The 13,484-nt window shown below is 49.5% G+C and overlaps 1 protein-coding gene and 1 long non-coding RNA gene across 3 annotated transcripts in view; one reads left to right on the forward strand and one right to left on the reverse strand.

Annotated features, from left to right (window-relative positions):
- Positions 1-1,025: 1,025 nt before the first annotated feature.
- On the reverse strand, positions 1,026-10,412 carry GLUL (glutamate-ammonia ligase). 2 transcript variants are annotated; one of them, XM_081223524.1, is made up of 8 exons: positions 10,275-10,408; positions 9,117-9,230; positions 7,453-7,631; positions 5,996-6,157; positions 4,253-4,399; positions 3,713-3,840; positions 3,308-3,507; positions 1,026-2,730 (listed from the first exon to the last, which is right to left on the reverse strand). In XM_081223524.1, the coding sequence occupies exons 2-8, from the start codon at positions 9,125-9,127 to the stop codon at positions 2,412-2,414; spliced, it is 1,146 nt and encodes a 381-aa protein (XP_081079650.1). In that variant the 5' UTR covers positions 9,128-9,230; positions 10,275-10,408; the 3' UTR covers positions 1,026-2,411. The 2 variants fall into 2 exon arrangements, with proteins under 2 accessions (XP_081079650.1, XP_081079649.1); XM_081223523.1 differs by lacking the exon at positions 9,117-9,230 and having other exon boundaries at positions 10,275-10,412.
- Positions 10,413-10,662: 250 nt separating this feature from the next.
- LOC308610207 overlaps positions 10,663-13,484 on the forward strand; it is a 32,356-nt gene continuing 29,534 nt past the window's right edge. Inside the window, exons 1-2 of the long non-coding RNA XR_014014449.1 lie at positions 10,663-10,770; positions 11,127-11,745. This is a non-coding gene — a long non-coding RNA (uncharacterized lncRNA). The remainder of the gene's footprint in view (positions 10,771-11,126; positions 11,746-13,484) is intronic.

The raw sequence follows: 13,484 nt of genomic DNA on the forward strand, positions 1-13,484 counted from the left end.
AACAGGCACCAGCTACCTCCAAACTGATAGAGGACACTACTTTTTAAAAAGGTAATTACGATTGCCCACAATACCTGGTACCTTACAAGGTCAAAGGATGAATAAGTGCTTTTGCTAGAGGTATGTGCACAGCACCGGAGAGCAGGAGGGAGCTCCTACCCAGCCTGATGTGGAAATGAACTAAGGTAGGAAGAAGCCAGGACGAGGTGGAAGAATTTCCAGTTAAAGGGACAGGGAGCAAAGGCACCAAGGTGTCAACATAGTGCTTTTGGGAGTATCACAAGCAGCTCACTGGTCTGGTGCAAGGAAAAGCGTATCCAAGGCATGTCTGGGGCTGGCTTGCCCTCAGCACAGCCAGCCTCAGAAGGCTTTAACCAGCGTAGCAACGTGGTCAATATTTGCTACTTAGATGAATCACTGGCAGCTGGGCACAGGATGAAATGGAGACCAGTAGGGATAGTAAGACCAGTTGAAAGCACACTAAACACTTTAGGCTGCTATAAAATTAAGCCAGAGGGGTATTCAAAACAATGTGATAGCATTGATAGGTCAAAGCCAAGCTCTGGAGCACATGCAGGGGACGGTTGGTGTTTGTACCCTACTGCAAAATTCTAAGGCTGGGATATGCCTTAACCCACAAATCCAAATTCCCAAAGCATGGGAAAGATCTGGTTGGCAACAAGACTCGGGAAAGATTTTTTTTTAAATTCCAAGAACAGGTAAACCTGAACTTACTTTGCCTCTTTTAAAAAACTCCCCTTTTTTGGTAGTAAAAGGGAATGAAGAGGCACATAGGGATTTAAAAGAATCACAAAGAATCAAGTCAGAAGAGATCTTCTAAATGTTAGGTTGATTTATAAGAGCTGCTCTGGGCAGTTAACACAGTTTGTTTACAGTGAGTAGTTATCTATCTCTGAACATACTGTATGTACATGGCAATTAGAAGTTGTCATGGTAAGAAAAAACCATAGCCCGCCTGCTGCAGCCAACACAAACACAGCCAGAAACAGTAGGGGAGAGAGACGTAGGGACAAAGGTGGGGGTTTTTTTAATTATAAAAGAAAAAAAAAAACTCCTCAGGAATCTAAAGGAAGGGAATATTTCACACTCAGAGAATAGACATCAGGACACAAAATTACAAGTGTTTTGACTCCAAACCTGTCCTCATCTCCTCCATCAGCAGACATGGGAAGGAGACAGCTGAAGCAAACAAACAATTCTGTAAAACAAAGACTTAGAAACCCTACAAATACGATTAAAATCTAAACTTGTTCTGCTTTAAAAAAAAAGATTTTTTTAATATATCAAAAGGCCTGCTTTAGTGACATGCTAGTCCCGCCAGAAAATAACCCCCAAACCCCCTTGTCAGTAACATGCTCAAGTTGACCAGCCAACTCATATTTCCAAACCCCTGTGTGTACAAGTACGTGTGTGTCTTTTGAACCAAAGCCCCAGGGCTCAGGTGACTGCTGCTGCTCCCGCGGGCTGACACAGCCAACCCGTGCCAGCCTCCCCAGAAGGGTGAGCAGGGCAGAGAAGCCCTGAAGCGGTAGTGAGGGGATGAGAGCCCAGTAGCCAACTTGTCAAGCACCCCGCCCTGTCCCCCCCCCACCGAAAAGGAGACCAGACTACTCAACTCGAATTTGGCTCCCCGTGACCAGAATGGTTTTTACTTGCTAAGGAGAAAACACACATTTATCTGCACACCCGTATATATAATTTTTTTGTTTTTACATTTAAATATAAAAATACTACTCTGCTTTGTGTTATAAATGGAGGACCAAACAACATGGAACTCTTTCTTTTAAGGTAGGGCTATCCATCCATTTATGCTGAGCTTGTCAGGGCATTTAGCCCCAGGCAAGGGAAGCACCACACTAGGAGATCTAGGGCATTTTCCGACCTGATTTCCCACCCTTCCTTCTCCCCTAATTCTCACTTTTAATAGAAAGTTGGTTATAACCTTATAAGTAATGGAATTTCTCACCAAGAAAGGGAAATCCTAACCTTACCACAGAATCAAGCCCCCTGCCCCCCACTCAGCTACGACGCAGAGAAAGTACTCCCCCTCCCTTCACAAATACTATGCTTTCTGTCCGGATAGCTATGCCTATTGGACAAACACACCTGATTAAATGGAAGCAGTGGTTATGTTTCCCCAACCCCGCCCCGACTAACGCACTAGAAAGCTTCAGTGATAGGAAAAAAAATGGGGGGGGGGGGTAGGTGGGTGTGAAGAGATTAAGAACTTGACCCCTCTATCCTGGCCAAAGAAAGCAAGAGTGAGGAATAAAAAAAGACCTTGACATCCCGCCCTTTGAGTTAACAGCTATTATGACAGGTGAGAGGGGCGAGAGTGGCAGCAGGATGTAGGATTAGGAGGGGTTTTGACGGCTGCAAGTCTAGTCCACTTAGTTTTTGTACTGGAAGGGCTCGTCGCCAGTTTCGTTGAGAAGACATGTGCGGATGAGGGCTTCTGTCACCGCAAAGGGGTCACAGTTGGCAGAGGGGCGACGGTCTTCAAAGTAACCCTTCTTCTCCTGGCCGACAGTCCGGGGAATGCGGATGCTAGCGCCACGGTTGGCCACACCGGCAGAGAAGTCGTTGATGTTGGAGGTTTCGTGGAATCCAGTTAGGCGCCGGGCGTTGTCCAGGCCCCCCTTGGGATCGTAGGCTCGGATGTGGTACTGGTGTCGCTTGCTTAGTTTCTCGATGGCCTCCTCAATGTACCTGGAGGAGACAGTTAAGATGAGGGTCCAACCTGCCACCAGGAAACCCGCCCTTCAAGGGCAGAGGAGCAGGTGTGGATCCAAGAATGGAGCGACTCATCTACCAAAGACTGTTTTCCAGGGTCTAATTCACCAAAACATGGCCCCAGGAGAACAAATTCTCCACAAGGGCAGCACTTTGCCTTGTAACCTGTGTCTCTTAGTGCTCAGAAGAGTGCTAGACATGCAGTAGAGGGCATTTGTTGAATGAAAAGACCCCAAGCAAGGACTTTCTCCCACCCACAGGCATTAAATTCATTCATAAGCCTGTACTGTTACTAATTTAGTTCTTACTAAAGACTTTCAAATGCATTCATCTGTGTCAACTTTCCCCTATCACCATCCTTGAATCCTACTCCTAGAGTATTTTTTGGGTACTTTTCAAATAGAAACAAAATGACAGGATCAGAAGACAGTTTTTGAAGCCAAGGGGTAAGGTGCGAACTGAGAAGGCGGCTTACTCATCCCCAGTACATCAAACCCTTGGCAAGTATTCTTGCAAAGAGCGTGAAACAGCCCCAGCAGGAGGCGGCACTCACTTCAGACCATTCTCCTCTCGCATGGCCTTGGTGCTGAAGTTGGTGTGGCAGCCGGCACCATTCCAGTTCCCAGGAATGGGCTTAGGATCAAAGGTGGCAATCACTCCGAAGTCTTCACACACACGATGCAAGATGAAGCGGGCCACCCAGAGATGATCTCCCATGTCGATTCCTTCACACGGCCCTATCTGGAATTCCCACTAGAGAGAACGAGAAGACTGGCCTTTAAAGCAAAAACCCACTGCTCACCCCAACCCAGAAGCTGTGACACATGCACCCTTCTCACCTCTACTCCAAGCCACCTTGGGGACTTTGGGTTAAGGAGTGGGGCCCCATAGCAGCCCTTGCTAGCAGAAGTCCCCACTCGCCTCTAGGTGGGGAAGGTGATGGGCTAGAGCCATTTACCTGGGCAGGCATGACCTCGGCATTCGTGCCCCCGATCTTGATGCCGGCATACAAGCAGGCCCGGTAGTGAGCCTCCACGATATCCCTGCCATAGGCTTTGTCTGCTCCCACACCACAGTAGTAGGGACCTGCAGAGGCGTCAAGATGGAAGGTCAAGAGGCAGGACATCAAGAAAATTCCTATCTATGTGAGATGCACGGTCCAAAGTCAGAAGTCAGAAAGCTCTCAACACTTGCTCTCTGGAATCACCATCCCTGCCTTCACCCGGAGGTGCAGGAGTGGAGTGCAGGGGGCCCTCCTGGCCACATTCTCAGTAAGGCCAAAGGTTTTCCCGCAATGTTAATGTCTCAACATCCACGTCTGGATTTGGGTAGCACGAGGGCTCTCTCTCTTTACGGTATTATTTCAGCCAATCTCAGGGATACTCCCCTAGCTTTTTGATCCACAAGGATTCACTCCCATCTCTGGAGAGAGAGACTTTCCTTGCTAATTAAGCACTTGGGGAGGAGCAAGATTCACCCCTCACCAAGGGGGACTTACCTTGGGGCCCAGGGAAGCCATTGGAAGGCCAACCAAAGGGATGCCCATCTGTGCCCATGAGAGTATATTCCTGCTCCATTCCAAACCAGGGGCGCTGGTTGCCCACCATGTCCATTATCCGTTTACAGGTGTGCCTTAAATTGGTCTCTAGGAAAAAGAAAGAGTCAACACACTATTAGAGACATATGGACAAATGTACCGAACCCCTGTGTTGATGGGAAATACTCCTTGGACTCCAGGTACTTGAGATGATTATAAGCTGAATTGACCCAGTGTTAACCTTTCTGTGCCCTGGTCGGTGTAAAAGGGGACGATAAGAGAGGCTATGATTATATATCTGCAGGGAGACTCTCAAAAGGCTTTATTTATAACTAAACTGGGTTACAACAAAGTCACATGGGAGTGGATCCAGAACAGAGCAAGTTTTCACCTTATCTGCAAGCTGGCTCCTTCCCAAATACCAACTGTCAGGCACTTAAACCCTCTATTCACAAAAGAACTGCTTCTAGCTGTCAGACTTATTCCTAGTTTCTCAAGCATTTAGAGCCAAATCTACAATTTTTATTGAGAGAATCATTTGCCTATTAAAAGAGCCTTACATTCCAGGTGAGCAGATAAAGCGCTAAGTTCTATAGCATTGGTTAGTACAAAAAAACAAAAATAAAATAAAATGCGACGAGCTCAACTGGGAACAATTTCTAACCCAGAACAGAACTTTATAGACTCATTATGGCTGTTTCACTATGTCCCAGGAACCATTTTAAGACTTCTATGTTACATCAAAGAAAACCCCCAACTTCGTTTTCCTAACAGCCCTGAGGTGGGTATTACGAGTCTCCGTTTTTACAAATGAGAAAATGAGGCTCAGAGATGGTAGGTAGCCTGCCCAGGGTACAGCACAAGCAGCAAGGTCAGGAAACCCTGCTTGTTGACTTCAGAGCTCAGGCCCTTTACCACAATTTGATAATGCCTCTCAAAACAAAGACAAGTAAGGTCCAGAGTCACTAAGTGACTTGCCAAAAAGTCTCACTGGCTGAGTGTGGCAAGAGACTTCATGGAAGTGAGACTCCAGCTGAGCTTAAAAAGGTGAATGGTGGAGAACTGGGAGCAATGGGTATGCCAGACAAAAACCAAAGGTGCAGTTACAGCAAACCTCAAGGCAAACGTATATTATCAGTGAACCAACATGCTCTTATTTTAGTCAGTGGACAGAGAAAGAAGACAAGCTCTCTGGAACGAAAAGGCAACCAATATTTACCATACAATTCTTCTCAATCATTTGCACATATTAACTCAATTAATCCTCTAAACAACTTTATGAGACGGATTTCATTATTTTCCCCATTTTAAAACCGGGGAAGTGAAAAGTATAGGGGAAAAATAACTTGCCCAAGTTCATACCAAGTAAGTGGCAGATCTAGAACTCAAGCCCAACATTCTAACTTCAGAATCCGTGTTCTTAAAATCTACAGGCAGGAGGACTGTGACATGTGGCACTCCCCCGGCAAACAGATTTAGAAGAATCCAATGTCATTTTATGGAACCAACAATGGGAGGATGGACCATACAACCTCTCTGAACAAGGAAGTTCAGGATGGAGAGGTCCATGTCCAATCCTTCAGACTTCTAAGACAGTTCTGAGATAAGCTCCGTCTTTCCAATACCAATTTTGGAATATCCTCTCCCGCCCACCTTTACAATTCATGGATTGGGGTGGGGTATCCATACCTATCCTATACACACCTGCAGGCTTTCGGTTGTACTTGAAGACTTCACAGAACACCAGCTTGTTGGGGTCCTTGCGGAAAGGGTCCCGAAACATGGCAGCAGGGACGAGATACATGTCACTGTTGGAGCCTTCGGATTGAAAAGTACTAGAGCCATCAAAATTCCACTCCGGCAACTCTGGGGTAAAAAGAGGGGGAAATTATAGTTAAAATGCACAGGAACTTTTCAGATCTTCACAAGATCTATACTCTCTTGTCCGGAAAGCCAGTGAGGCATGCATAACTGCCACTATTAACATGCAAACCCTGATGTTTGCAGCTAGCCCTACAGTCCTTCCTATCTGAGTTCCAAGTAAGACTATTGCATCACTTTCCTAAAAGAAGTAACAGTCACGAGAACAACCTAAGAATGACGTTTCCTCTGTATATAAGTCTACTGGACACCAAGGACACAAACTGGATATCACCAGTCAGTCAGTCCTTATTTAAGGTATTGAAATAGGAGAAATAAAGACTCTCTGACAGCCAACTGTGTTGCTTCTTTCTCTAATTCCTCCCCCCACTGTGTGATGGACCGTCCTAGTTCAAGTGGTGTCCTTATTTTAACAGATGAGGAAACAGACACTAGCCAGATGACTTATTCAACGGTGCTCCCACGTCACTTATCCACACTATGTTTTAAAGGCCGGTTCCTTCATCACTCCAGTTGACTATGAGTTCTCCGAAGGCAGAGACCAGACTCTCACCTTGTATTCCCAGGGCCTATCTAATACCTGCCACATAGCAGGTGCACAGTATATGCTTTATATTACAGTCATTCATTCATTTGCTCAAATGTGAACATTATCAGAAGAGTAACCTAACCTAAAAGTAGGTAAAAGATGATGGACCACGGTCCCTTTCCAGAAGGAGAGCGGCTATGGTTTGTTCTAGACCAAAAGAATGAAGTTGTCACAACTCATATAATAGCTCCTGTAGGATAAGCAATCAGCCAGTTTAAGAATTTCCAGAAGTGGCATCAACTAAAAACTAATGATGGCTGGTCCTAGAGACCAGTTTAGCGTGTTTGTTTTGCATGTAGAACCTCAGTGACACATGAGTCTGAAACAGCATTCAAAGAGTTTGTAAAGTAGATGGCATAGTCAGGTTAGAGCGGTGGTTTTCAAACTGGGTTCCTGGCAGTACCTTAGGGCCAATTAAGTAGGACTGCCCAAGTAAACAAAGTTTCCAACCCCTCTCTCCCCCAGACTTAGTCTCTTTTCCTTCAATATACTGGCTTACACGCAAGATTTCATTTAAATGAAGGGGACCATTGCTGTTATGCTTGGAGGCAGTGTAGGAGCTTAATGTTGGTTGAATGAAGTCTGAAAAGTCCCGCCTTCGAAAAGCTTTACAAACAGAGGCCAAATCTAGTGGCTCGGTCTCAGGCTGCCGCCCACCCTCATGCTGCTCCCACCCAGCTCAGTCTCTCACCTTCTATACACTTGGGCTCACAGTCCAGGGTCCGGGTCTTGCAGCGCAGTCCTTCTCCAGTACCATCAATCCAGATATACATAGCTTGGACTTTCTCACCCTGAGGCAGGGACATGTACACCTGCTTGATGCCTTTGTTCAAGTGGGAGCTCGCTGAGGTGGCCATGGTGGAAGGTGTTCTGGAGAGAGACAAAATAAAATAAGAACACCAACTCCAAACAGATCCTCTGACGCAATAAGGACAATTAAATCAAGAAGCAGCGAGAGTGGTGGCCCCTCCCTTTGGAAGTCACACACTCAAAAGTACAGTACATTTATTTAACTTGCTTTCAGGGAGATTAAACTTTTATACTAGACAAAAGTCTCCTTATAAGCTTCCTCAAGCCAGAATCTAAACTTGTGAGCACTAAGCTCTACTTTTTGCAGTTTATCAGAGGTAGAGGAATTGTTTCATTCTTCACACTAAGATACTAGAGGGAGAAAAAAACCCCAAAACACAATGAAGATACAAAAGTTCTGAAACAGAAAGTCTGCCGAACAGACATCATCTCCAAGGAAAATCCAGCCACTGAAAGGCTTGGCTGCTATGATCTCTAGGTTAAGTCTTCCCTTTTCCTTACACCCCAGAGGATATCTCAGTAAAAAGGCGTTTTGAAGATTCCTCCACCCTTCCAAAAAACAAACACCCCCCCCATTTAGTTGGTAGGATGAAACAAGGGGGCTAACTAGATTTAAGAGACTGGTGGCTTCCTAGAAGAACAGCAGTTATTACAATTACCAAGATGTAAAAATAGCCAATCCAAGTTGGATTCTAAGATACACGATGGCATAATTTGCATCAGTCTGAGGCAAAGTTCTCACTTCAGAGAGGAGATTTAAGTTTGACCAGATTCCACCAGAGAACTTTTCAAGTAATTAAGAAATTCCCACTTCTAAATCAAAAAGCTCTGGGGTTTCAAAAGCTGAGGCATGCTAAAAACTGGGAGCCTCCACCGCAAAACCCCTGAAAGAATAGACACTGAAGCCACAAAACCAAACCTCAACATTAAGAGGAAACGTTCTACCCCTCCCTCTGCTGTCGACAGCCCAGGGTGGCTGGAAAGGGAACACACTGTTCTCCTCCAAAGACTTGGGTAACTTTCTGAAGTACAGTGGCAAAGTTTCTATGGGCATGTTTGCCCAGCTGAAAACGTAACTGCTTCTCCCTCCAACAGCCTCACCCTTCCCCCACACCCCCCCCCCCCCCGCCGAAAGCGGAGAAGCTGTCTGTCAAGCAGTGTTAGCAGACAACCACTACCTTTGCCTACTCCCTGTAGAAGACTTGGGCAGTCAAATCCCACCCCCGACGCCCATCCTACCTTTAAAAGCCAGAGGGAGCAATCCCTGACCCTTTCAGCTCCCACTAAAAGCTAAAACCCGGTCTCTGGCTTTCGTTCCAACCTGTTACACCTCCAATTTCAAACCACGCTGTCTCCCTTTAAGCCTCGGATCCTGCTCTTTTTGGTGATGAGTTGCATGCCAACAGCCTAGTCTACTGTATCAACTGGTGCCGCCGAGGTGCCAAGATTACGTGGTGGGTGCTGGGAGGGATGGGATTCTGCAGTTTTTAGCTGTTGCTGCAGCTGCAGTGGGAGCCGGGGTCCTCATCCCTGCTCCTCACTCACCCCAGCCACATAAGGTCAACGGTATCGATGCCCTCCTCAGCCTTTCTCCTTTTCGAGTGGCGTTCGCGCCTCTCGTGGGTCTCCGGCTCTCGCTGGTCCAGGCACCGGCGCTTTCTAGGCGAGGGAGACGGAGAGGGAGAGGGAGTTGGAGAGCGGTCGGGATCGGACCGGGACGAGCAGGAATGCGAAGGCTGGTGGGTCAACGTCTCGATCTTGACCCGCGGTTTCTCTCTGGCGTTCACTGAGTAGGCGACGAAGCCGAAGCAGTTGGAGGGGGACCCCGAGGACCGAGAATCCAGGTCGTCACTTTCGTTCGTGGTCGTCTTCACGGATTTGCGGCCATGGGAAGATCCCCGCTTCCCGCCCCCGGGGTGGTTGGGATAATCCACTTTGAGAGCAGCCCTTTCCCACAGAAAGGTCCCGAAAGTCGGCGCCCCGCCCCTCGGGCCCCCGTCTGGATCTCAGGGCCTAGCCGAGGGGGCCAGCCCTCTCCAAGGCCAGGGCTAGGAGGGGCGGAGGATGGGGACATCCGCCAGCGGGACAGCGTGACGCTGCTGCCCCTGTCCGGCCGGCCAGGCCTCTCCACCGCCGCGCCCGCCGGCCATGCCGTATCCCGGGCTCCCCATTGTTCAGTCACAGGGGTAGGCCCCCGGGAGCCCGCGGCGGGAGCAGGCCGCAACACAGACGCTCACTGCCCCTCGCCTCCGCGCAGGCGGCGAACCGCGACGACCGCCCCAGGGCCCGCCTCCGCGGAGGAAGAGAGCGAGGGTCCAGCAGGGGACCACTCCATCCACCACGCACACCACACGGCCGAGCCGGGGGCGCCGGGCCCGGGCAGTGCCTCCACAGCTCGCCCTGCCGAGCGACCTCCAGGGGCGGCGCTTCGGGCTGCAAGCAGCTGAAGGAAGATCAAAACAACTCCCCGCCCTTCTCGAAGGCCTGGCGACTCGCGCGCCCCGCCATCGCCGACCCAGACCCGCCGGGAGGCACGGGCGGCGGAAGCAAGCGGGAGGGCCCGCAGGCCGGGGCGCAAGGTAGAGGCAGGAGGTGGGAAGGGGCCGAGCCGAGCTCAGCCGATCGGTCAGAGCGCGGCAGCTCGGGAGGCGGCGGGGGCGGCGCGCGACACTTCCGACCCCCCCGGGCCGGCCAGGCGCTTACCTGGGCGGCGAGCAGGCGGCAGGGTGGGCAGGCCGCGAGAGCGAGGTGCGGAGAGGAGAGGCGAGGAGGCCGGAGGAACTGCTCACACAGGCTGCTCTTCTCCCATTCTCGGCTCTGCAGGGCCTTCTCCGATCCCGCACGCTTTATCGGCAGCCGGGGCCGCCCCCGGCGCCCTGATTGGCTCCCAGAGGCCCGGAGCCCGGGCGGATCAGCTGATGCGCGTCTCGGCAACTCGGCCATTGGGCGAGCCGCCGAGCGGGCGCCGCCGGGGTGGGGGCGAGACGACCCGGGAAAGAAAGAAAGGGAAAGGGCGGTGGGGGAAGGGGGTGTGGGGGAGGGGAGCGAGGAAGGGCGGGGCGGCGGCGGCGGCGGCGGCGGCGGCGGAGGACCCAGTGCCTGCCGGGAAGGACCCCGCCGGCCCGGGCGGCCGCGCAGCGCCGCGGCGCCCCCGCCCGCCTGGCCTGGGGTCGGACCCGCAGCCCAGTATTGCATTCAGGTCGTATATTTTGCGGGAGAGTTCTCTCTTTTACTAGGTCACACTGCACGCCCCAGAGCTCCCAGAGGAAATTCTGACCCACGGGCACCCACTTTTGCCTTTTGCTGTTAGAGAACCCCCGGCCCCCTTTCCCGGCCCTCGGGTCAAGTTTGTGAGGGAGCTCGCGGGGCGGGGGAAGCCCTGGGCTCGCCGCAGCCGTGGCCAGGCGTGGGAGGGGGCGGCGCAGACAGGGGGCTGCCGGAGGTAGGCCTGGAAGAGCCCCCTCCCCGGCTCTCTCGGCGGGTTTGGGGATGTGAACAGAAGTCTAGGATCTCACATTGGTACTGAAAGTGCTGTGTTTTTGTCTCATTCCATAGAAGGGATCCTGGCGGGCGGAGACACAAGTCGGGAGACCTGATTCTGCCTCTGCCACACCTGAGGCAACTCTCGCAGCCTCTCTAGGCCCAAGTTCCCTCATCTATAAATAAAGTGGGACTTCCCTGGTGGTGCAGTGGTTAAGAATCCGCCTGCCAATGCGGGGGACACGAGTTCGAACCCTGGTCCGGGAAGATACCACATGCCGCGGAGCAACTAAGCCCGTGCACCACAACTACCAAGCCTGCGCTCTAGAGACTGTGAACCACAACTACTGAGCCTGCACCCTACAGCCCACGAGCCACAACGACTGAGCCCGTGAGCCACAACTACTGAAGACCACGCGCCTAGAGCCCATGCTCTGCAATAAGAGAAGCCACTGCAGCCCGCGCACCGCAACAAAGAGTAGCCCCTGCTCTCTGCAACTAGAGAAAGCCCGTGCGCAGCAACGAAGACCCAACGCAGCCAAAAATAAATAAAATAAATTAATAAAATAAATAGAGCGGTTCAAGAAAGGACCTTAAGAGTCGCCCCTCAGATTTGAAATTCTGTGTGCAAACTGTTTCCCGAGGACAGCTGAAAGGAAGGTGAAGTCTTGGCATCTCCTCTTTGAAGCTCAGGGTATGTCAAAACTTTAGAATTCCTGAAACGAATTCTGTCTGTTTTTGTTTGTCAAGTAATTTATTGCACGTTTTTGTAATAGGGAAAATGAGAATCAATACCCCTTCCTCCTCTCTCCTCATAGCCTTGCTATGATAGTTGAGAAAACGTGTATTGTGAACACAAGTCTTGAAGTGGATGCTTGTCAACAGATACACAATAATTATATATATGTATATATGTATACAACACATACACAACACACACGTGAATATAATGTTTTCATTGCTACCAGTGCTATTACTTGATCATACTATTTTTATTTCCTGAATCCATCTGAAGGTGTCTAGCCTTTATTGCATCTTTCAAGAGCCCCAGTATTTGAGACTTTGAGGTTTTCTGTTTGAAGACTAAGAAGTCATGTTTCCAGGGCCTTTGGAAGAGAAAGGGAAGAAGTTTGCTCTTCTGGTTATTTTTTGTACCACAAATATGGAAAAGAAATGTTGCCTGTGACCACACACACATAACTTGGCTTCTTTGGTCAACATCCCTTCCCTGTGAGAGAGTGTCTAACACTGTAGTGATTTAAAATGAGAGATGCAAGATTCATCTCAAACAGGGGCTTTTGGTATGTTTCAGACAGGTAACACTGTGGACCAGGTAAGTCGCCTTGCGAGTGTAAAGGATTCCATCCTTTATGTGATCCTTCGATATGATGGTTAAAAGCTGGGCTTCAGTTCAGGCAACGCAGGTTCAGATCTGGGCTTTACATCTTTTTTTTTTTTTTTTTTTAATGAAGGTGTGCTTTTTCAAATGCCAGTAGAAGGCTGATTATTTTTTTTATTGAGTGCAGTGACTTTATGAGGTAGGCGCTATTGTCCCTGGTCTACAGCTGAGAAGACTATTACTTTTTTTTTTTAGAAGATGTTGGGGGTAGGAGTTTATTAATTAATTAATTTTTTTTTGCTGTGTTGGGTCTTCGTTGCTGTGCGAGGGCTCTAGTTGTGGCAAGCGGGGGCCACTCTTCATTGCAGTGCGCGGGCCTCTCACTATCGCGGCCTCTCTTGTTGCGGAGCACAGGCTCCAGATGCGCAGGCTCAGTAGTTGTGGCTCACGGGGCAGCTGCCCCGCGGCATGTGGGATCCTCCCAGACCAGGGCTCGAACCTGTGTCCCCTGCATTAGCAGGCAGATTCTCAACCACTGCGCCACGAGGGAAGCCCCTGGGCTTTCCTTCTTACCAGCTTTGTGTTGGGGTAGATACTTAGCCCTAGAGCCTCAGATTCCTTGCCTCCAAAATAAGAATAACGGCTACCTTGTATATTGTAAGGATTAACTGTGATGGCCCATGCATATAGTAAATTTTTAGAAAAGAGCAATAATAATTATTATAGGCCAAGATAATCTGATGGGATTAGATTATTTCTTTCCCCACCATGACCTGTGAAGTACAACTTCCTAACTTCGCGTAATGCTCTACCATTGGTTTTATGAGAGTGGGCTTAGATCTGGTAACAGTGAGCTGTCTTCATTCCATTTCTTTCTGTGATGTCTTGAGTTTAAATTGTTGAGGAGGGGGCGTGAGGGAGGGGAAAAGTCATGTTCTTGTTTTAAAAAATGTTAATTTCCAGGTGCCAAACTGCCAGAAGTGAACCAGAGCTTTTTACTGTACTCGTCACCACCAGCACCCGAGGTGGGGATGGCACACAGAATAGAAAATGGAAAAGTAAGAAGCATGTGCAGTTCTTAAAGCTTCTAGTCT

The sequence above is a fragment of the Mesoplodon bidens genome, assembly GCF_964165515.1.
Source record: "Mesoplodon bidens genome assembly, chromosome: 2".
NCBI lineage: Eukaryota > Metazoa > Chordata > Mammalia > Artiodactyla > Ziphiidae > Mesoplodon > Mesoplodon bidens.

What these genes read in the sequence shown, in the direction of transcription:
- GLUL (XM_081223524.1), bottom strand. An exon ending in TGGCTTCCCTGGGCCCCAAG is followed by an intron (nt 3,841 to 4,252) that starts GTAAGTCCCCCT and finishes ACGCCTCTGCAG; the next exon opens with GTCCCTACTACTGTGGTGTG. An exon ending in CCGAGGTCATGCCTGCCCAG is followed by an intron (nt 3,508 to 3,712) that starts GTAAATGGCTCT and finishes CGTTCTCTCTAG; the next exon opens with TGGGAATTCCAGATAGGGCC.